The sequence below is a fragment of the Engystomops pustulosus genome, chromosome 3 (assembly GCF_040894005.1).
Source record: "Engystomops pustulosus chromosome 3, aEngPut4.maternal, whole genome shotgun sequence".
Lineage (NCBI taxonomy): Eukaryota > Metazoa > Chordata > Amphibia > Anura > Leptodactylidae > Engystomops > Engystomops pustulosus.
In genome coordinates, this window is record NC_092413.1 from 111064541 (window position 1) to 111089766 (window position 25226).

The 25226-nt window shown below is 40.5% G+C and overlaps 1 protein-coding gene across 6 annotated transcripts in view; it reads right to left on the reverse strand.

Moving 5' to 3' along the window:
• ARMC2 (armadillo repeat containing 2) overlaps window positions 1-25226 on the reverse strand; it is a 108269-nt gene that overhangs the window by 50305 nt on the left and 32738 nt on the right. For 5 of the 6 annotated variants that reach the window (XM_072141819.1, XM_072141822.1, XM_072141820.1 and 2 more), the window contains exons 2-5: window positions 19582-19821; window positions 9262-9334; window positions 3208-3370; window positions 1684-1855 (exon numbers count right to left, since the gene is read on the reverse strand). In XM_072141819.1, the coding sequence (XP_071997920.1) occupies window positions 1684-1855; window positions 3208-3370; window positions 9262-9334; window positions 19582-19821 (648 nt within the window). Of the gene's footprint in view, window positions 1-1683; window positions 1856-3207; window positions 3371-9261; window positions 9335-19581; window positions 19822-23553; window positions 23704-25226 lie in introns of all 6 variants that reach the window. The other variant, XM_072141821.1, reaches the window with a different exon arrangement.

The window sequence follows — 25226 nt, forward strand, 5'->3', positions numbered from 1 at the left end:
AGTTAATTTTTAAGAAAAAAACTTTAATATTTCCAAATGTTTTGATAAACAAATATAAAATAAAATATAAAAAAAAAACAACAAATATATTTATAAATTAAAATACACAATTTTTTCAGTTTTTACTGAGATATAGGGTAGAACTGCACACTTTAAAGACAAACCATTTTATTACAACTAGAGGTCTGTCTTAACAGCTAAGAGCTGCAAGAAAATAATTTATGGATTTCTAAACTAAAAAATAGTCAATGAGTGAACTGCTCAAGGAACTTATAAAAGACATTCAGATTTGTTAACTGTAAGGAAAATATTAAATGACCTCAAGGCTAGACAGACACTAACATCACTTCCATCAGTGCAATCAAAGCAGTTGGTTTCAATTACATGATTCTGAAAGTGGAGTGCTTTTGTAGAACATAGAAGCATAGAAGCTGGGGCCCCTGGTGAACTACCAAATCATAACATATGATTGCCCGTCTATGGCGCAACGGGGGAGGACGATGTGTCACAAAACTGGAGCTGGCCACAGTGCTTACAAGACCTGCCTTCCTTCCTTGTTAGCATCCGCAGTCCGCCCACCATCTGATCCAACCTGCCCTGGTCACGTGACTGACTTACCCGACTCACCCGACATCGCGTCAACTGCAACTAGGTGGAAGTATAATAGGAATCCCAAGTGAAAGGCAGGAGTGGATCAGGCGCTTGGGAAGAAAGGTAGAAAACCTCTAGGAACCGGCAAGTTTTAGTTCCAAAAAATAAGGTTTTTTATTGTGTCTTAAAAGATTTTTTTTAAAAACAATATTATAAAAAAAAATCTTTTAAGACACAATAAAAAACCTTATTTTTTGGAACTAAAACTTGCCGATTCCTAGAGGTTTTTTACCTTTCTTCCCAAGCGCCTGATCCACTCCTGCCTTTCACTTGGGATTCCTATTATACTGTGTTTACAACCCCGTACTCTGGACCGGGGATTGCATACTATCAGGGGATCGTTGTCTGCTATATGGGACTCTATACGCTCTCTCTATCTAGTACAAGGTGAGTAACCTTTCATCATCATTGACAATCAAGTCCATTACGTATTTCACGAGGTCAGCGCCTCTTGTCTCTCCCTTAGCCCTCTCTATATCCTTCTGGCTCAGCGGATGTACTCCGACAGACCAGCGACATAGAGAACCCCCAGATCTTCTCTGCAACTAGGTGGAAGTGTGTGTGTTCTGTGGGGCCTTTTATATGTGCAAAATGGGCAGGAGATGAGAGGAGGTGCTGTGGTCGGGGGGGTGGCAGATAAAAATTTGCTTTGGGGCCCACTCATTCCTAGCTACGCCACTGGTAGAACACTTTGTGCAAGCATAAAAGCATATAGATTTGTGAAAATAAGATTCAGTATACCCTATATTTTCTCTGCTTTCGATTAGCCTAGAAACAGACCCATCAGTGAACGATTACGAACCCTGTATGCATAGCCCCTCATGGAGGATATCAAACACAGAAAGGACAGCCCCACATATATATCTCACAATCTGCTCAAATTCACCAGCTCTTTAACATGTTGCTTGCTGATCATATTGTCTTTTCATGGCAGAAGGTTCCTTTAAATGCTTGAGCAGTGTGTATAGTGTGAATTAGTCAAAACTAAGTGTTGGTAACTAAAACATGAATAATCATTCTCAGAAAACAAACCAGGTCTTGTTATTTGGTGGATTTGTTGTTTCGGTTTTTCCTTGTGCTTCTCGGTTCCCATAAGTTTTATTGGCAAGCTGGGTTTGAGGGTTGTCGGGAGAAAGCGAAGTTATTTCTTCTTCTTCAGAGGTTCTCTCTTTCATAAATTGTGTATGAGAAATTAAACTGTCTCCTGTATGTGTACACAATTAAAAAAAAAAACAACAATTCTTAGAATCATTTATTAACTTTGTTTTCAAAATGGTAAAAGGGACACAGTTTCTTTTACCCCGCTAAACTAGAAGTGTCCTCCTTGTAGTTCCCAGTTCCTGTATGGATGTTTTTTTGCTGCAGAAACTACACTACCCACAGCGCATTGTGCTGTAAGGTACGTCATCAGCGACGAGACAGCCGTATCATAGTGTGTGCCCGCCAGCAGATGGCATGGACGCGACTCTGCCGGCTAGAGAAGAAGCCACCGGGTACCATGCTGAGAATCGGGAGCCGCTCCGAGCATCGGAGGCGAGTATCGCCGGAGGGTGAGTATTAAGTTTTTTTTTTTTATGTGCTTGGAATACAGGGGGCAGGCTGGCTCTATACTACAGGGGGCTGGCTCTATACTACAGTGGGCTGGCTGTATACCACAGGGGGCTGGCTGTATACTACAGGGGGCTGGCTGTATACTACAGGGTGCTGACTATATACTACAGGGTGCTGGCTGTATACTACATGGGAGCTGGCTGTATACTACATGGGAGCTGGCTGTATACTACTTCATACGTGACAAACATATCCCACCTCCCCCACCACATATGTGATGGTACATGTATGTTGGTGTGTTCACATACAGTATGTCATAGGGTTGGTCACACATTAATTTTAGGAAGCTCTTATTTGACCATTGCCCTATGACTTATGTGAACACAGGTATATATGCATATTGTTTCTCAATGTGGCTATAAGTGATTACACTACTGCTAAAGTTCTCGCCTAATCCGCAGCACCTGCAGTGGATTGCAGAGCGTGTGGATTTGCCAGCATGCACAGTGACTTTGGGGACCTGCAGAGTTATGCTGGGAAGTAGACAGAGCAAAGTGTCGCTCCGACTGCGCATGCATCATGGAGACTCAACAACGCCAGCTCCCAGACTCTGAAGAGGACCAAAACCCCGCCCATCCGTCCCGCAGGAGTTGAGAGCGAAGTGGCAGTAACGTCGGCGGAAGTGGAGAAAAGAGAAGACCTGGCGTCACGTCACCAACTCCTGAGCGGCGGAAAGAAGACACTTTTGAAAAGGTAAGTATATTACAACGTTAGTTAGATTGCAGGTAGATGTAGAATAGTTAGGGAAAGTTTAGTACTGGACAACCCCTTTAACTTACAAATAAGACTGTCTGATAAGTGATTAACGGTTTGAGCAAACAAGCAAACAGTCTTGCTCCACTGATCTTACCCATTCCCACTATGCCAGAATCAGTAGAGTGGAATGAGTTAATAAAGGTGGTAAACAGTATTCTTTAAGGGGTTAAGTGAAAAATACAGACATACCCTTTACATAGTGATTTCTAGAATCGGCCACAATATTTCCATGAGATGAAGCAATCAATACGCGTGTCCGATTAGGCTTTCTAAGTGGCACTGCATGCGAAGGAGGCTGGGGGGTTGCTGCTGTAATTTCATCCTCTGTATCTGGAGATGGAAGTTTAGGCTTCTATGAAATGAAAATAACATAGTGTTTAAACGTGTGTCTTAAGCTACCTTGATGTACTTTAGTGGATGAAATTGGTCCACAGGTCCCCAGACTGCCCATTGATGTCCACCTGATGGGAGAGCTCTTGGCTCTATAATTGTGATTGGTGTAGAGGGGTGAAACTTACAACATGTCAAACCAACACATACAGGGCTTCCGTCACCATACTTTATATAACTAAAATATTGGCCCACTCAGGAAGGATATACTTATCCTTTCTAGCATTCCCTCTTTTGTTAAAATGTGACAGAATACCTATAAAAAAAATTGCATTTACAGATTTTTGATAAGCTGAGCTCCTATCATGGGCACTATGGCAACTAGAACCATGGTGTCTTTGTGAAGATGAGGATCTCATCTTTCAAAACACTTCAGAAACTTTATGTTTCTGTAAGCTACAGTAGCTACAGCTACAACCGGAGATACAGGCCATCAAAGCAAATATAGTTGGGAATGTGAGCTGCAAATAAATATCAAATTCCGGTCTATGTCTTCAACGGCCCATCTCTCTGGTTCTGTAGCACACAGTTCTAGAACAGTTTTAGAATGACACCTTTGGTTTCTGCTGATATAAAGCCCAAGTTAAATTTATTTGAGACTCAAGGCAATTCAGCATGTTGAAAGCAGACAAGCAAGGCATTTATTTACTACAAGCTCCTTATTAGTCCTTTAGTCCATTCAAACTCCCAATACAAGTTTAGTAAGACATTGGATAACTCTTACAGCTATACTTTAGCCTGGGTATAAAGTATAATAAACTACCAAAATCCAGAGGTTACCAGGATTAGTCTGTAAGTCGGGTGTCCTTAGGTCATTGGTCTGCTTTATTATCTCTTTCTACCTAAACTTTGTTTTCTATTTTGGTGCAGTAGGAGATGAATAAGACTTTTTTTCTAAAAACTTAACAACAGTATGTCAGTGTGCTTGGTTTACAATCCTTTATCCTGGTGGTACATATCCTTTAACCCTTTAAAGACCTGTCCTTTTTAATTTCCATTTTTTGCTCCCCACAATCAAAAATCTATAAAACTTTTTATTTTTTACAGGTAACAACTTGTTTTCTGCATAACAAATAACACTTCATAGTGATGGTATTTATTGGTATTTATGCTGTGTACTGGGAAGCGGGAAAAAAATTCCAAATGCAGTAAAATTGGTGAAAAATTTTAAGTCTTTCACTGTACGCCACAAATGACTTGCCTACTGGGTCGGTGCGATCACTGGGATATCAAATTTGTATAGGTTTTATAAATGTTTTCATGCATTTACAAAAATTTAAAACCTGTACAAAAAATTTAAAACCTGTAATTTTGCCATCTTCTGGTGCTAATAACTTTTTCGAACTTCAGTGTACGGAGCTGTGGGTGGTGTCATTTTTTGCGACTTTTGATGAATTTTTCAATGCTACCATTTTAGGACTATACAACCTTCTGATCACTTTTTATAGAATTTTTTTCTGTTTTTCAAAAAGGCAAAAAAGTGCATTTTCGGATGCGGTGATACCTAATGTTTTTGTGATTTTTACTGTTTATTTATATTTATAATAGTTCTAGGGAAAGGGGGGTGATTTGAATTTTTAGTTTTTTTATTATAATTTTTTTTACAATTTTTTGGACCCCTAGGGTACTTTAACCCCTTCCCGACGCCGGGTCCCGGTGCATGGAGAGGGCTCGCGGGCCGAGCCCTCTCCATAGCCGGTAAGTCTTTGCTGCATATTGCAGCAAAGGCTTACCGGTAACACCCGCGATCGGTGCTAGCACCGATCGCGGGTGCTTTCACCGCGATCGCCTCCGGCAATGCTGCCGGAGGCTTCAAAAAGATGGCGCCGATGACGTCACGGGGAGCGGTGATCCGTTGCCATGACAGCATCGGGCCTCACGAAGGCCCGAAGCTGTCTCGTTTTAACCTATTCATTACAATGTGCTATCAGCACATTGTAATGAATGAGGAGTAAAATCCCCATATACTGCCATATTGCAGTATGGCAGTATATGGTAGGATCGATCAGACAACCTAGGGTTAAAGTACCCTAGGGAGTCTGAAAAATAGTTAAAGTAAAAGTAAAAAAAAGTTTAAAAAAAAAAAATTATATTAAAAAAACCTAAAAATTCAAATCACCCCCCTTTCCCTAGAACTGATATTAATATTAATAAACAGTAAAAATCATAAACACATTAGGTACCGCCGCGTCCGAAAATGTCCGATCTATCAAAATATAATAACGGTTTTTCACTGCGTTTAACCCCGTAACGGAAAATAGCGTCCAAAGTCAAAAATGACATTTTTTTGCCATTTTGGAAAATATAAAAAAATTAATAAAACGTGATCAAAAGGTAGCACAGTCCTAACAATGATAGCAATGAAAACGCCATCAAAAGTCGCAAAAAATGACACCACCCACAGCTTCGTACACCAAAGTATGAAAAAGTTATTAGCGCCAGAAGATGGCAAAATCAAAAAAAAAATTTTTGTACAGGAGGTTTTAATTTTTTTAAATGTATGAAAACATTATAAAACCTGTACAAATGTGGTATCCCTGTGATCGTAGCAACCCAAAGAATAAAGTAGACATGTCATTTGGGACGCAGAGTGAAAGCTGTGAAATCCAAGCCCACAAGAAAACGTCGCAAATGTGTTTTTTCACCATTTTCACTGCATTTGGAATTTTTTTCCCGCTTCCCAGTACGCGCCATGGAATATTAAATACCGTCACTACGAAGTGCAATTTGTTACGCAGAAAATAAGCCATAACAGAGCTCTTTATGTGGAAAAATAAAAAAGTTATAGATTTTTGAAGGTGGGGTGTGAAAAATGGAAGTGAAAAAACTAAAAAAGGCCAAGTCGTTAAGGGGTTAAACCTAGGTTGTCTGATCAATGCTACCATATACTGCCATACTACAGTATGGCAGTATATGTGGATTTTCCTCCTCATTCATTACAATATGTGAATCGCACAGGTAATCAATGGATTAAAACGAGACAGCCTCGGGTCTTCGGAAGACCCAACTCTGTCATAGCAAATGAGGACGTCACGCCCATGCACTGCCATCTTTTTGAAGCAACTGGCGGCGATGTGCGGGTTGACTCAAGCAATCGGTGCTAGCGACGATCCCAGGTATTACGACGATCCCAGGAGATATGCAGCAAAGACTTACCGGCTATGGAGAGGGCTCAGACCACGAGCCCTCTCCATGCACCCGCAGCCGACTCATGACGTGCTATTACATCACGGGTTGTTAAAGGGTTAAGGTTGCATTCTCATGTTTTCTGATGCAGCTTTTGAAGCAAAAATCAGGTTTGTATAATAAAGGTAGAGTAAGCATAAGTGACATGTACGGCTCCTCATTTTTTTACTCAACTTCATAAAAACGTCTGAACATTGTCTAAAGAGCCAAATTAATAGAAATTTTTTCAGGTGTGTCAGTGGTTAAGATTTACCCTCTTTGCTCTCATATACACTGCTCACTGCAGGGGAAGAGGGTAGGGAAAAACAGGACAAAGAAGTATTTTTCTTTATAGTCATATTCTCATTTCAGTATTCACATTTAATGTAATTCATCTGCCATATACATTTATTTCTTCAATTGCATGTTATTAAAAAAAATACTAGCGTGAAGATAATTTTCCATAAATGTAGCCATATTGTCCCTTAGAAACAAGATATATTTCCTAGGTAATGACTACCCCACAGCCTAGCAGTGGTGGCCACTCATGCGCTATTCCGCCCTGCCTGACCAACGCTCATTACCACAGGATGGCTGTGGGACATGCAGTAACTCACAGATATTTCCTATGCAAAAACTATTTTGCGCAATCACTCCAGCAGCAGTGGTCGTATCCAAGGACAACAATCTTGTTTCTTAGGGACAACATGGCTACATTTAATTGAAACTATCATCACACAGGTACATTTTTATAACATCCAACTGAAGAAATGGTAGATGAATTTAATTAAATGTCAATGCCTAGATGAGAATAGCCCTTGAACTGTTTAAACCTCACACATTTAGCCCGTCATCAGAGAGGCATTATAGCTTCATAGTACACATTAACAGCTTCACAGAACACCACAAGGAGTAAAAATGGTACCCCTAGGAAGTACAAGTTTAGCTAGGTTCACGTTGCCTTTTCTGTGTACGCTCAGCGTATAAGTCGGGAAAACTCAGAACGTATACGTTGAGCGTATACATTAGGGGCACATTTACTTACCCGGTTCCTTCGTGATCCCCGAGGTGTGTTGTCTGACGAGGATGAAGTCTGCCGCGATTCAACAAGATTGTGCGCCCGAGATCCTGCATGTGTCGCTTCCCCGCTCGGGTCCGCCTGAGTTCTCCCTCTTCTTCCCTGTGTATGTGAGTGCGTGTCTTGCGACACAATTTGAAATTTAAACCCCGCTTAGTCCGAATCAGTCGGGTTGTCCGACGGCCATGCCCACCGATTTGTGTCGCATGAAAGTCGGCCCAATTGCGGCAAAATTCGATCGCGGCGCAAAAGGGAAATAGTCGGAAAACCCCACGGAAATGCGATCCACAGACCCTTAGTAAATGTGTCCCACAGTGGCAGATGGAGGCATAGTTTTTACCTCTGTCTAACCACTACACGTTGTAACTGGCAAAAAAGGCAACATAGAAAGACGTAGCAAACTACATTTTTCCATCCTGTTCCACCCTGAGCTCAGCAGAGGCAATATAAGCTTATGGGCAGTGGATGCAGCATATTGCTTCCCTCCTCAAGACTCGCGTGCCCAGTGAGGTTATTGTCCATATAAGCAGAAGCCAATCACTGACCTACATACCTGATACCGAATTCCCCTGATGTGTCCTTACAATGTATGGCAAAAAAAGTGATGTGAACCCAGCCATATACTGCAGAAAACAAACCTCTATAACAGGAAAGTTCTGCAACATTGAGGTTAATAACGTATATTACAAAGTTTACCATCATCAACTGTGCTATTAATTTCTGAAATACCGTATATACTCGAGTATAGGCAGACTTTTTTAAAAAATGTTATGAAAAACCCTAACTTGACTTATATTCGAGTCTGTTAAAAAAATAAATCTGTACTTTCCATCGTCCCTGAGTAGGTCCTCTTCTTTTCTTCGATGCTCTGGCTCCAGGCCCGCAGCGCAATGCATTCACTCGCACCATGATGTCAGCCACTTGCTGACATTATAGTGCGCACACTGCCATCGGCAGTCAGTAAGCGGCTGACGTCCGCAGAGGACGCGCAGAGGAGCTGAAGCAACGGAGGAAAGAAGAAACCCAGCTCGGGGACGTATGAAAGAAGACCACATATTTTTATTTCCTTATTGGATGGGTATACCTCAGGAAGGGGCTGACTGGCTATATACTGGGGGAAGGGGCTGGCAGTCTGTATACTGGGGGCAGGGGCTGGCAGGCTGTATACTGGGGGCAGGGGCTGGCAGGCTGTATACTGGGGGGCAGGGGCTGGCAGGCTGAATTCTGGGGGCAGGGGCTGCAGGCTATATACTGGGAGCAGGAGCTGCAGGCTATATACTAGGAGGCAAGGGACTGGCAGGCTATATATTAGGAGGCATGGGTTGGCAGGCTATATACTGGGGTATGGGCTGGCTGGATATATAATGGGGACTAGCTATCTTTATACTAGAGGGCATTGACGGGCTGGCTAGCTATATACTGGGTGGAAGCTGTGACCAATGCATTTCCTACTCTAGGCTTATACTCGAGTAAATAGGTTTTCCCAATGTTTTTGTGTTAAAATTAGGTACCTTGGCTTATATACAGGTAAAAACAAATAAAAATGTTTAGTTCATCATTAAGACATCTCTATAGTGGGTTTAAAAATGAGATTGTAGTAAGATACTCACATGTGGCAAAGGGCTTAAACGCGTTCCAGACACCGGCCTTGAATCAGGAGATTCAAAGCTGCAGGAATGAAGGCTGCAAAAACAGAAAGAAGATGTGATTGCACATGTCATGAATGGAAATTATACCAGTTAGCGTACATGTACAGTAGATTCTACATTGTAGAAGGATGTCTTTAGTCTGAGAAGAAAGAGGGAAGGAATGATTTAACACTTTAGTTATACAGCATTTACATTTTATGCGAAATTAGAGCAATAGATTACATGCCTCAACTCATTCTATAGGAAAATGATATATTAATGTAAATGCTAAAAAAAACTGAGCATTAAGGTTCATCCTAGTGTATTAACCCTAGTGTATTACTAAGCTATTATATGTTATAAAACAGATATAGTTGTGATAGCAACCTACACAAAAAAGAAACATTGGAAACATCAGATTAATATAAAGTGATTTTGTGCAGAAGTGGACACTGTGCACTGCCGTACTGTGACCCCATACAGTGTAGTATAATGGGTTATTGCTCTTCTGTTGCATCCAGACAGATGTGAAGTAGGGTTGTAGGTTTCTCTAAGGCAGTGACGGCAAACCTTTTGGAAGCCAAGTGCCTAAGCTACAACTAAAATCCACTTATTTACTGTGAAGTGCCAACATGGCATTTTAAGCAGTAACTTATTGCTACCTGTTCTTCCACATCTTTCCATCATATTAGCCCATGAGGCCCCCAATACAGTTAAAAGAAGGAGGACAAATTCAGACTATCATTGTAGCTTCTCTCCAGGGTCTCTCTGTAGAGGAAGAATAAAGGGTCCGGCAAGATAACCTCCAAAGATAATGCAGCCCTGTCCACTACTTCTCACTTTTCCCACAGTTCCAAACAGCCAATGAAGTGTCGCTTTATAGCACTGAGAGCAGCATCTCTTAAGTTGCCTGGGACTGCAGGAAGATTTGGTGGATTTGTTCCTGTCCATTGAACTCTGTCCTGGGGTGACAACCTGAGTGCCCACAGAAATGGCTCAGAGTGCCACCTCTGGCACCCGTGCCATAGGTTCGCCACCACTGCTCTAAGGTATTGTATTATGGTCTCAAGGCTGGTGGTTCTGTGTGGCTGGTTTTTGTGATAGCATATATTTTTAGGAATACTTACAGTCTCTATTTGGATTTGTATGTTTAGGGCTACTCAAGCTATTTTATCAGTTTATGAAAACTTAAATATAGAATAAGGAAGTAAATGCATGCATAAATATAGAACAGCACCGAGCTCAGATACTATTTATGCAATTTTCAACCATTATGAGGAAGTAACACAATGCAATACTAACGAGGATACAAACTTTTTTATAAAAAGTTTACCACAGTTTATTTTTACATTTTCTTAACCCCTTAATGATCCATGATAGAATAGTATGCCATGGAATCATTAATGGGTTATGGAAAGGCCTTATGGGCTGAACTCTCTTCATATATGTTTGTATGCATTATTGCATCAGCAATCCGACAACCTAGGGTTCAAGCACCTAGGAAACTTTAAGAAGTAAATGCTAAAAAACTAAGATTTCATATCACCCACTTCCCACTTGCTAAAAAGTGCGTCTTATAGTCCAAAAAATACGGTAAGTATAAAAATACTGTACACCAAAGTATGAAAAAAGTTAATGGTGTGAGTGTAGGGCGAAATTAAAAAAAATCTTTATGTATAAAAGGTTTTGATTCGATAAAAAACACAATAAAACCTATAAAAAATTCGTATTCCTGTGATCCTGATGACCCAAAGAATACACGAGGTGTCATTTGGAGTGCAAAGTGAAAGCCGTTAAAACAGTCTCACAAGAAAATGGGGCAAATGTATTTTTTTTCTACAATTTCATAGCTTTTGGAATTTTTTTCACTATGAAGTACAATTTGTAAGACAGGTAGTAAAAAAATGGAAAAGCAAAAAACGGAAATGGCCTGATCCTTAAGAGGTTAACAAACCTATATAAATTTGTTATCACAATGAGTAAAAGGAATACGTAATTTATAAGGAAAGCCTTAAAAGGCTCCCTGTCTGACTGCCAAACAGCAGCGCCACCACATGTTGGTACTGCAGCTTGGCCAGCAGACAGGGACTCTGTGCATTATATATTACTATGATCCAAGGATTCCCATTCAATGCACCTTGCTCTGTCTGTGGGATCTGATTAGCAGATAGGTCCGTTTCTCTATACCAAGCATGTTCGTATGCAGTGGGCAGGGCCGGCCCTACGGGTGGGCGCCTGAAAGAGGAGAATCTCTTCTTTCAAATGAATGTAAAATTGTGTTCTAAGTGCCATGGATCCAGAGATATTCAGGTTTAAAGTGAGAATATCAGGTGCGATTTTAATATATAAAAATCACTCCCAATGACATTTAGTTAATATCTCCATTTTCCTGAAACTTAGCCATCAGGCTACAGAGAGAAATCACTGTACACAGGAGCTGCTGAACCTCACAGATAATAGAAATATTCACCTTATATGTTACTACATTTTGATAAGGGATATTATCAACTAATATTCATGTTTTTAACCCTCTCCTATCCACTCTTGCCTTTTATTTTGTGGTTGTTTGATGAGCATTCAATCCTCTTCGCCTAATGTCGCTATTATATATGAACAATGCAACCCAGAACATGTCCATAAAGTTATATGTAACACAAAAAATACACACATGTTCTGGATTAAAGTTTTTATTTCACACCATCCTCCATTATTTACACCTATGTTATGACGTTCTCACTCTCATTCTTATGAAGCAGGAAGGTTTGTGTTATTGTGCGGCTAATATAATGGCGCACATCTCCCAGTGACTTTTGTTATCTCATTAGCTTGGTTTATGGTTATTTATTTGTGTTACCTTTGTGTAAGGGAGAATACCATGCAGTCCCCGGGTTACATACAAGATAGGGTCCGTAGGTTAGTTCTTAAGTTGAATTTGTATGTAAGTCGGAACTGTATATTTTATTTAAGTATGTTTCATAAAATGTTTCAGTTTGAATCAAAATTGCAAGAAGGCGCCTATGTCTAAAAACTCTTTAATGCAATTTTGAAAATGAACGTCTTTTTGAAAAAAAGTGTCTGCTTTTAGAAAATATGTGGTTTGCTGCGGTTTACTTTAATTATTTTTGCTGTAATTTCGATTTTATTTGTAAACATCAAAATTGTAAAAATTGCTTCTCTCTTTTCTGCTATATTTATCTTTCATATCCATCTGTACTGTATATGTAATATACTTTATAGTTCTGCATCTAGAAATCTCATCTTTCATATTTATCTTTATCATAATCATTATAATTAATAATTTCTTTATTTATATAGCGTACACAGATTACGCTGTGCTGCACAGAGCTGCCAGATCACTCCCTGTCCCCAATGGGGCTCACAATCTAATCAATCTACCAGTAAGTTTTTGGAATGTGGGAGGAAACCGGTGGACCCAGAGGAAACCCACACAAACACAGAGAGAACATACAAACTCTTTGCAGATGTTGACCAGCACTGCAAGGCTGTAGTGCTAAGCACTGAACCACCATGCTGCCCATCAATCTCCCTATCATATATCTATCTCCTATAAAATTCTCCCATATTACAGTTTGTTTTACCATACTAAAGGGAGCCTCTTCCTGACTGTGACTGGTCATAGAATAGTTTTATTTTGGGGCCCCACTTTCACTCATAGTACACGGCTGTCGCAGAGAACGAATATCCATCATATTGTAGTATTTGATTAACTGACGATTAATAGTACTTGAATCATACACTGGTGCATTGTTCATTTCAACATGAAATTTTATATAAATAGTTATGACTAACTATCTCACATAGAAAACAAGAGCATGTGGGAGTTGAAGTAATATCAGACATTACTAAACTGAAACCATATGCTTTGGTAAAATAACAACAGATCTCCAAGATGCTTGTGTTATGCAGTTGGCACATTCATTGGTTGGTTGTTCTTTAAGACACTAACATTTTCTTTATCATTTAAAATAGCTTATGAATGCTAACAATAAAAATTGTACAGATATGGGTGAAATAAAAAACACACTTTATTTTAAGAACCACTAAGCCAACTATACTGTAGCTTGGTTCTGATAAGGTCAGAACAAAAGAGCAGAGATGCCAAATAATCATTGGATCATGGCAAGCAAAATGCATTTTTAAGATGATATGTTCTGGGACACTTTTTCTTATGCTCTGAATGTTGAAGTGCATACACATCATCCATTAGCCCAGGGTCTTTCAAACAGACAATGTAGAGCAGAGATCGGGTGGTGCACTATTGTGCTGGTTTCTAAAACCCAAGGCTAATTGGGAAGTGGTGCATGATAGAAAAACAGAAGTGAAAGAGCAGAATAGTACAAGCAAATGATACCATTTTAGGCAGTTTTCAAACTTATACGAAAAAGGAGCGTGTCATCTGTAAATAATGACCAGACCGATAATAGCCAGAGCGGCACAAATTTCAGCCTGTGCAACAGAAAATTCAACATTGTGGCACAGCAAACTAGACCAAGTAATAGGAGGTACAAAGCACCAGATTTATACTGCACCTGATTCATCATCAAGCATCAGAGCAGCAGAAGAGAACTGTCACATTCATACATATCTCCATTGTACTTCATGTTACTTGAAAGATTTGGGTGATGTCTTTTGCATTTAGTTATTAAAATAACGGAAAAAATTATTCAAATCCAAAATTTTCTGCTTTCCATATAATCATAGCACCCAAGTAACTTAATAACAAACATTTCCTGAATGTCTGCTTTGTGTTGGAATGCTTTTAATGTACACTCTCATTTTCTTAGGATGTTATGAGGCTTAGAACTTTGGATGTAATTTCATGTAGACCTCGATTTCTCCCTCCCTCCAGATAACTCCCCAAATTGGAATGTAACATTATACAAGTCTCTCTCTCAAATGTTATTTGGTAAACTATAGTGGCATATAACGCGTTTAGGATACATGACCAACTGCCTTAATTACACCAGGCCACTCATCCCACAGTTTAATCATATTTCATCACAGATTTTTGCTTTGTATAAACCCCTTTATCCATTGTATTTTGGAATTCTCAAAGAGATGGAGGGTTACAGCTCAAGAATATGAAGGCTGTTGACTATAGAGTCGTAAATGTGAATCTTTCCTCTAAACAATGCCTGAAATTTAAAGAAATATCTCAGGGGGAGCCAGATAGGCGCATTGAGTATAATAAATAATAGAATTAATAATGGTCAACAGATATTAATATCATCTTCATAAGATTGGTTCTGTCAAGCAAAGATAGTGGCAATTTGCACCAGGGCTGGATTATAGGGGGGAAGGGGGGCTCCCGGGCGCCACTTTGACTTTGCTGGTACCGGCGCAATGTGAGACAGCAATGAGCCAGCGCAGAGTGTGACGTCACTGCGCTTCCTGTCAGCAGGGCGCTGCCATCTTGGTACACCTCCGAAGGACACTGCAAGGGAAGACAATGAGGTCGGTGCGCATCAGGCGGAACGGAGAAAGGTGAAGTATAATTTTATTATTTTACCTTGGACTATAAATATGTTTTATAGGGCAATTGTATATAGTGAGTTATTATAGGATGTGTATATAGTTATAATAGGGGGACTGTATATAGCTAGTTATTATAGGGGGGTGTATATAGTTATTTCCAGAGGTATATAGTTGTTATAGGGGGACTGTATATAGTTAGTTATTATAGGGGGTGTATATAATTATTATGGGTGTCTGTATATAGTTATTATAGGGGTTGTATATAGTTATTATGGGTGTCTGTATATAGTTATTATTGGGGGTTGTATATAGTTGTTAAAGGGGAACTGTATATAGTTAAAGCTGTGGGTCAGAACACAAATACTCACAGGTGTTTCTGCCTTTAAGGACCAGGCCCTTTTTCGTTTTTGCGTTTTTATTTTTCACTCCCCACCTTCAAAAATCTATAACTTTTTTATTTTTCCGTGTACAGAGCTATGTGATGGCTTATTTTCTGCGTAACAAATTGCACTTCGTAGTGATGGTATTAAATATTCCATGCCGTGTACTGGGAAGCGGGAAAAAAATTCTAAATGCAGTGGAAATTATGAAAAAACACATTTGCGCCATTTCTTGTGGGCTTGGTTTTTACAGCTTTCACTGTGCGCCCCAAATGACAGGTCTATTTCATTCATTGGGTCAATACGATCACGAGGATACCAAATTTGGATAGGTTTTATAATGTTTTCATACATTTACAAAAATTAAAACCTCCTGTACAGAAAAAAAATTCTTCATTTTGCCGTGTTCTTGCGCTAATAACTTTTTCATACTTTGGTGTATGGAGCTGTGAGTGGTGTCATTTTTTGCGACTTCTGATGTCGTTTTCAATGCTTCTATTTTTAGGACTCTGCGACCTTTTGATCACTTTTTATAGAATTTTTTCTATTTTTCAAAATGGCAAAAAAATGCCATTTGCGACTTCGGGCGCTATTTTCCGCTACAGGGTTAAACGCAGTGAAAAACGGTTATTATATTTTGATAGATCGGGCATTTTCGGACGCGGCGATACCTAATGTGTTTATGATTTTTACGGTTTATTTATATTTATATCAGTTCTAGGGAAAGGGGGGTGATTTGAATTTTTATGTTTTTTTAATATAATTTTTTTTTTTTTTACTTTTTTTTATTTATTTTTTTTACTATTTTTCAGACTCCCTAGGGTACTTTAACCCTAGGTTGTCTGATTGATCCTACCATATACTGCCATACTACAGTATGGCAGTATATGGGGATTTTGCATACCATCTATTACAATGTGCAGATCGCACATTGTAATAGATAGCCTCGATCATGACAGCCTCGGATCTTTGTGTGATCCCAGGCTGTCATGGCAACGGATCGCCGCTCCCCGGTGACGTCACGGGGAGTGACGATCGGAGCCAAGATGGCGGCGCCCACGCGCCGCCGGCTCTTTAATGCCGCCGGCAGCTTTGCCGGCGGCGATCAAAGGGTTAACACCCGCGATCGGTGCAAGCACCGATCGCGGGTGTTAGCGACGGGCGTTTGCTTCATTATGAAGCAAATGCCCGGTGAGTATGAAGAGGGCTCAGCCCGTGAGCCCTCTTCATACTCCCCCATGCGCAGTAAGACGTAAGGGTACGTCTTATTGCGCTATGGGGTTAAGAAGCACAATACTTCTTCTCTGTATTAATCTTTTACTCAATCAACTTCATAAGCAAATTTCCAGTGTTTTACACAGTAGGATATCTTTCTGTTCTTTACATACTTTAGCAGGGGGGCCATCCATGCACGGGGCCTTATAATTTTGGAAGGAGGGTAAGGCTTCCTCCAGTTCTTCCAGAGCTAGTGGAGCTTCTAGTGCTTCCATCTGCTTGTTAAAAGGAGATGGTAAGTTAATACCACCTAAATGTAAAAGTTCTAGCTTCTTGTCGGAACTTGACATGCCTGTATCTTCCCTCTGGTCACCAAGGTGCAGAGCAGTGGATAAACAAAGTCAGGAAAATAGGATAATATGCAGTTAAATGGGGGGCAGCTGCAACAACACACATCTGTTCACAGCCACAGTCCCTCCACATTTAAAACGACTCTTAAGAAGTTGGTTAACCCTTACAATGGATTAAATTATGAAAACTTCTACAAAATTTTATACACAGGGGAGGGGTTACAGGGGCAACATCACTGCCTCTGACCATGTGACCTGCCTCATTTACATAATAAAGAAAAGATGATTTTACAATGATTAATGTATGAATTGACTAGATAAAGGCTGTGATGGAATCCTTGTGAGTTGCTCCAACAGGTAGAGGTGACAGAAATAGTAACAGAGACCTGATGACAGGTGTCCTTTAAGGCTTACTGTCCGGTTTGTCGTCTCCAAGTCCCAGTCTCCCATTAAAATCTATCTTCCCTTTCTATCTTAAAGGAAAATTAACCTTACTATGTATAAGAATAGTGTTGGAGAGTCTTGAATCCAGCACTGTAAGATGCTTTCCTGACTGCATGATACTTACCTATTCTGGGTGGGTTTTTTTCTACAGATGACCACAGAGGTAAATCAATATATCATAATTGTCATAGAAGTGTTGAGATACTAGTCACCACAACTGATCCTTGGAAATCTCCATAAACAAAAAAAAGTGTGGCTCTATGGCTAAGCGATAACAAGTGAGGGAGAGATTTTGGATTTCTTCTATTGTGTTTAACTTCTACTTTGATCTATAAAAGTCATAGCAACTGTCCTGCCAAAAAACAAAGCCTTCCTTAAAAAAACATAATTTTTTTTTTTTTAAGATTTGACACATTAGTAGAAATTCACAAATAATAACTCTACATGACATGGTAAAGTGAGTTTCAAAATCTCATCTTAACATAGGGGAAAAGTACATACATGGACATAGACATATACTGGCTGGTGGAGGCCAACTTGTGGCTCCAGTCTACTCAGTCGCATCCAGCATGAAATAACGTAATAGACTGGGTTTTTTCATCCAGCAACTTGTTTTTCTATAGAAAACAGCAATGTAAAGGGTTTAGCATGGGCATCCTGGTTCTCTGACCATGTTACTCCATACACAGCGGGCTGTGCGGTACTGGCCCTCTTTTATCGCAGGAAACAGAGTTCTGCACCATGACAAGTTATGGGACCACAGGGAGCCTGGTTTTTCTAGTATGAAGAAAGTTTAAGGGGCAATTCAAACACAACAACACTCCCTAAGCATCAGCTTGATTTTTAAAAGAGCCGTTTTAAAAAGTGCCTCTAAAACCAATGAAGGCGACCAGTAGGGGCTTCATGACTTACCTATTTTTGGCCTTTAAGACCGAGGATATATCTACATTTTTCATCATCACCATCCTAAACCCATAACTATTATTTTTCAGTTAATGAATAATAATTATTAACTCTTTCATTTGAAGGATGTTAAATACAAATACAGTTTTTATTTTTTTTTAAATATTGTGCTCCTCAATGTATGGCATAAATAAAGTTTTACATTTTTTTTTTTTTTTTTTTAATTATTATTTCAGGCGCCCTAGGGTACTTGAACTATAGGGGGTCTGGTCACTGAATACAATATACTGAAATAGAACTGAATTGCACTATATTGTAAACATACTGCTTCTATACTACAGAATGCCTAGTGACAGCTAAGGGAGTCTCTAACTGTCTTCCAGCTTTCATTGCAACTGTGCAGCTTCCTCGAATGATGTCACAGTAGGCACTGATCGGAATTTAAAGATGGCGGCTCCCTTGTACAGTGTTAGGTGCAGAGGTCAGGTTCATCCTTTGCACCTAACTGAAGCAGTTACTGCAATACCAGAACATAAAGTGACACCCCACCCCCCAATTTGAAACTACACTACATATTTAGAATCAGTTGTAGTAAGAATTGAAGGACTGCGGATAACAGATATACACTGCTAAAAAAATAAAGGGAACACTTGAACAACTCAATATTAGTCCAAGTAAATCAAACTTCTGTGAAATCAAACTGTGTAGGAAGCAACACTGATCAATAATACATGCTGTTGTGCAAACGGAATAGACAACAGTTGTAAATTATTGGCAATTAGCAAGACACACTCAATAAAGGAGTGGTTCTGCAGATGGGGACCACCGACCACTTCTCAGGACCTATGATTTATGGCTGATATGTTGGTGAATTTTGAATGTTGGTGATGCTTTCACACTTGAGGTAGCATAAGAAGGACTCTACAACCCACTTAGGTAGTGCAGCTCATCCAGGATGGCACATCAAAGCGAGCTGTGGCTCGAAGGTTTGATGTGTCTGGAGGCGCTACCAGGAGACAGGTCGGTACACCAGGAGACGTGGAGGGGGCCGTAGGAGGGCAACAACCCAGCAGCAACCCACTTTCTCCTTTGCGTAAGGAGAAGAACTGCCAGAGGCATGCATAATAACCTCCAGCAGGCCACAAATGTGCATGTGTCTGCACAAACGATTAGAAACTGACTCCATGAGGATGGTATAAGGGCCTGACGTCCACAGATTGGGGTTTTGCTCACAGCCCAACACCGTGCAGGATGCTAAGCATTTGCCCAGAGAAGACCAGGATTAGCAAATTCACCACTGTTGCCCAGTGCTCTTCAAAGTTGAAAGCAGGTTCACACTGAGCACATGTGACAGACGTGACAGAACAAAGTATTCAATGAGAATATTTCATTCATTTAGATCTAGGAGGTGTTATTTGAATGTTTTTCATATTACCAAGAATATCTTGACTTTTTGGAACATTTCAGCACAATTTTTTAACAAAAAAAATCGAATTACCGTAGTTAGAACTAACCTGAATGATGAAGGTGGCCTGTTGTCCGGTGTCCTAGATGATAAAGTACCAAATAGTTTCCTTTGATCTTCTCTTGGTGTGAAAGGTCTTTTAGTTTTCAGTGTCCGAAGAGAATTTCTGGCTTCATTTATTATTTCAGCGCTTGTCTTTTGGGCAGGATTTGGAGGTTTATAAAAAGGATCTGGTTTCTTATCACGTGAAGAGTACATCTTTTGTAGACACTGATGTGGAGACACAATACTAAAAGGCAAATAAATAAAGATCATGGTCAAAAAATAAAAAATATATTTAATGGATCCTTTGTGAATGTGAGGTGTCATCTTCATTTTATGTTTCATTAGTTCTAGCCATATGGTGAAATATTTTTCTATTTTTATAACCACTTTCTGAACATTACATGTCCTGTTATTGGTATCAAGACAAGACAAGCAGTTTTTTTTTTTATTTTTCAGTTACACTGAGCTGTTATACACAGTATTCAGAGAAATTATTATGTAGAAGCTAGATGAATCATAGGCATAATAGTCTGATTTCTACATATTTTATGTAACTTTTATGTAACTTATGTAGAGGCCATTGAGCAAGTAGGGGACCGTGTCCATCTACAATGTTATCAATATATTGTAATCCTGGCCACAGTGAAAATGGATTTTTATTTTAGTATGTATAAACTTTATTGACTGAAGCATAACGTTTGCTAGGCACAGTAGCATGTAAATATAACTGAAATGCACAGGCATAAACATGAAAAATAAACACATGCGTGAACACACAGCACATTCTGCAGGTACAAAAGAAAACAAAAACAAAAGAATAAAAGGAACGCAATTTCCTATTCCTGACAGCAGGTGTCATTCTTGAATAGCATTATTTTAGTGGTGGAGTGCGATCAGGCCCTGCTTGGCGTAGAACTGTTCAGACTTGAATGGTCAGAGGCTATACTGAGGGCGTAGGCGGGGGCACTCCACTCCACCTCTGGCAGTTTGCAAGTAATTACTATTGTTTCAGGGCAAGCCCTGATAAATTTCCTCCCATTCTATTATAAATAGGGACAATGAGGGACCAGATTTTCTGAAACTGATCCATAGTGTCAAACCTAATGACTCCCTTTTCTTATGTGAGAATTTATCGCAATCAATAACTCTGGAGAAGACTAAATTGGGTTTCCTTCAATTTACCAAACACTTGCACTTGCCAAAAATATACTAGCAGCCATGACAGACAGACAAACTCTAGGGTGTTGAGGAAAATTACAACCAATAAATTCCAATATTAGGTTTGTTGTCCGATTCCAGAATCTTTCTGCTATTGGGCAGGCCCACCAAATATTTAGTGTTGTTCTCTCTGTAGTGCAACCCTTATTGCAGAAATAGGAAGCTGAGGAGACAATGGAGGCAAGTGCCAGGGACCAGAGCTGCTGGGACCCATATTAGGCTGTACAAGGAAACCATGGGGTTGAGGGGGGCTGTATCTAATGAATCCATAGGGTGTGAGTGGGGGGTTCTTTATATAAAATACCCATGAGTGGGCTGTATATAAAATAATCATAAGGGGGTGTTTATCATAATAACCTAGGAAATATTTAGTCTCTGAATTTTTAATGCCGCCATGCAGAGATCGCATTAACGCCTCACCAAGCGTCATAGACGCATGATGAGGCGCCATTACTCCCCAGAATAATTGCCAAGCGTCAAAGTACGCTTGGCAATTATCCCCTGTAGTGTGTGAGCTGAGCGGTCCGGAGCGCACAGCAATGGTGTGCAGGACATTACACTGGCAGCGCGTGGGCCGGCACTACTCAGCACACACTACAGAGCTGGTAGCCTCTAGAAAGGAGCTGCTCCGGGTAGCCGTGATGTCACGGGAGGGGGCGAAGCATCAGGGAAGGGGGCGTGGTTTACTACGCAGTCTCCTCACAGGAAGTAGAGCTGTAATGGCTGCCTGCAAGTAAAACGTGTACAGGTACTGTGTGCATACATGTGTATGGAGGTGAGGGGGCTTGATAGGAGTGGATGTGATAAGGTCAGGGGAGACATGTATGTTACATGGAACTGCATGTCTTGCAGGTGCTGAGTTGGCATGAGGTGTATTTTACATAGGACTGACAGGTGCTGAGGTGGCAGGTGTATGTTACGTCGGACTGCGTATCTGGCAGGTGTATGTTACGTGGGACTGCATGTCTGGTGCTGAGGTGGCATGAGGTATATGTTACGTGGGACTGCGTGTCTGGCGGGTGCTGAGGTGGCATGAGGTATATGTTACGTGGGACTGCTTGTCTGGCAGGTGCTGAGGTGGCAGGTGTATGTTATGTGGGACTGCGTGTCTGGTGCTGAGGTGGCATGAGGTGTATGTGAAACAGGACTGCATAAACAGTAAAAACACGTAAAAAATGACAGACGCAAATTCAATTAATAAAAAACCTAAAAAAAAAAAAACGCCTCCTCCCCAACACAGACACCAAAAAAAATAAACCAAAATTTATTTTTAAAAAAAGCATTTTACAAAGCAACTATCGAGGATTTGCAGTGTCAGCTGCAGTCTGGCCACTGGAGCTCGGCAGCGGCTGCCACAGTCTGGTCACATGGGGAGGGGGATACAGTCTGGACGTTTGGTGTCAGCGGCGTTAGCCACAGTCTGGTGGTGGGAGGTTTCGGCGGGCCGCAGTGTGGTGGTGGGAGGATTTGGCGGCCGCAGTGTGGTGGTGGGAGGATTTGGCGGCCGCAGTGTGGTGGTGGTAGGTTTCGGCGAGCCGCAGTGTGGTGGAGGTAGGTTTCGGCGGGCCGCAGTGTGGTGGTGGTAGGTTTCGGCGGGCCGCAGTGTGGTGGTGGGAGGATTTGGCGGCCGCAGTGTGGTGGTGGGAGGATTTGGCGGTCGCAGTGTGTTGGTGGTAGGTTTCGGCGGGCCGCAGCGTGGTGGTGGTAGGTTTCGGCGGGCCGCAGCGCGGTGGTGGTAGGTTTCGGCGGGCCGCTGCGTGGTGGTGGGAGGTTTCGGTGACTGTGGTTAGGGGGTTTGGTGGCGTCAGCTCCAGTCTGGGCAATGCATGATGTAACATCACTATAACTGCCTCAATTTGCTATTTAAACACAGAAGATACTGACACATGATTATATAATTAGCGTCTATCAACATTATATACAGCTATGAGTTATATACTTGTATTACTGAAAATTTCATACTCTTTCCTGGCTAAAAATACTCCTCAAAAATAGTAAGAGGAGTATTATTACCCTTCTAGAAATATGTTAGTGCGACCTCTGCCGCCATGTGAGTTTACTACAAAGCTGTCGCCCAGGGGTCTACTTTACCCTGGAGCCGACGCTGGTGACAAGTTCCAATAGCCTATGCTATGCTGATTTTAAAAATGCTTTGTCAGCATTCTGAATCATTTCAGTAGTTTATGATAGTTTGATTTACATTGCCTGTCTCCCAGCTAGCAGCGTGTGGCGAGTCCCAAGGTAGGGGGCAGCTGCTGCCTGTGTGTGCCTATGCAATCTTCCTATCCTCCACACCATCCTCCTGTGTGGAGGAAATGAGACTGACACAGGATACAGCTGTCACCCCCTGGGACTCACCAAACACTTCTGGCAGGGGAGCAGGTAATGTAAGGTAGCCTGTCATCAGCAAATGGCCTAATAAACCACTACCAGCAAATGGTCAAGCAGCGTAACACCTCATAGTTTTTGTTTCTTTCATGACCCAGTGTGGTGGCATCATCCAGAAAATCAACTTTGAAGTGAGATGTAAATTGGTTGTATAAAGTCAAGGAGGCGGAGAGTTTGACTTTCAAACTGCATCAGGCTTGTGGTTTTGTGTGTTTTAGAATAAGAGATACAGACAGTTAAGGAATGTGAGCTGAGGATAAAGAGCTGTTAAAAAGATTGTTTTTGAATATATACCATACTACTTGAAGAGTGTCACAAACAAAACCCTCTCATTATCCATAATAAATAGGAGGAGGACAAACATGCTTACAATCTCCGAAGAGCAGTGGTCGGATATACTGGAGAGGGTCCCTCGTTAACACCATGTGAAGCCCACCGACTGTCACAACTTTATTTATTACGCAGGGTATATCGCACACCACAATGGTTGTTCAGGGCCTCTGTGGAGATGCCAGATGCCCTAGGTGTGGAAGAGATGATTCACGCTTAATGCACATGATGTGGGAGTGCCGGAGATTAGGGCAATTCTGGAAAGACGTATTGAACCTCATGTCACGAGTGTTTGGAATGGTTCTGCCGGCTACTACTATTGTTTGTGTTTTGGGTAACATAGACAGCGATAACATATCAGATGGTACAGTACAAAGTTTGAACATGTATGGGGTCCCTGGATAGATACTCCTGGCTTGCCATAAACACACCTTCTTCGCAATCCACTTACAGCATTTCTTTGAATACACAAAGCTCATTGTAAACCTGCTGCATAATGTTTCCAGAACTACTGTCTAAAATGTTATTGCCTCTTTATAGTATTCAAACATAACAAAACTATATAAATGTGTTATCTCAGTGATTGTACCTACCCAAATAATAAAGGGGAGGTGTTATATGGACAGTACAGTGAAAGCATAAAAATAGAACCCACATGCGAATAACTCCTTTAACTCCTTAACGACCTGGCCTTTTTTTGTTTTTTTCATTTCTATTTTTCACCCCCCCCCCCCTTCAAAAATCTATAACATTTTTATTTTTACACATAAAGACCTGTGTGACGGGTTATTTTCTGCATAACAAATTGCACTTCATGATGATGGTATGTAATATTCCATGCCGTGTACTGGGAAGCGGGAAAAAAATTCCAAATGCAGTGAAAATGGTGAAATAACGCATTTGCGACGTGTTCTTGTGGGCTTGGATTTTACGGCTTTCACTGTGCACCACAAATGACATGTCTACTTTATTCTTTGGGTCGGTGCGATTACGGGGATACCAAAGTTGTATAGGTTTTATAATGTTTTCATACATTTACAAAAATTAAATATATAAATATATATAATTTTTAATTTTACCATCTTCTGGCGCCAATAACTTTTTCTTATTTCTCATATTTTGGTTTATGGAGCTGTGGGTGGTGTCATTTTTTGCGACTTGTTTCATTGCTTTCATTTTTAGGACTGTGCGACCTTTTTATCACTTTTTATTGATTTTTTTATATTTTTAAAAATGGCAAAAAAGTGCCATTTTCGTAACTATTTTCCGTTACGGGGTTAAAGGCAGTGACAAACTGCTATTATATTTTGATAGATCGGGCATTTTTGGACGCGGCGATACCTAATGTGTTTATGATTTTTACTGTTTATTAATATTTATATCAGTTCTAAGGTAAGGGGGGTGATTTGAATTTTTAGGTTTTTTTATTATAATTTTTTTTAACTTTTTTTTAATTTTTACTATTTTTCAGACTCCCTAGGGTACTTTAACCCTAGGTTGTCTGATTGATCCTATCATATACTGCCGTACTACAGTATTGCATTATATGGGGATTTTCCTTCTCATTCATTACAATGACGAGGCTGCCATGACGATGGATCGCCGCTGCCTTGATTTTTGAAAGTGGGGAGCAATAAACAGAAAGTAAAATGGAAAAAGCAAGGCAGTGACAGGGGGATAAAATGCCCCCTACACCACATGATAAAAATAAGT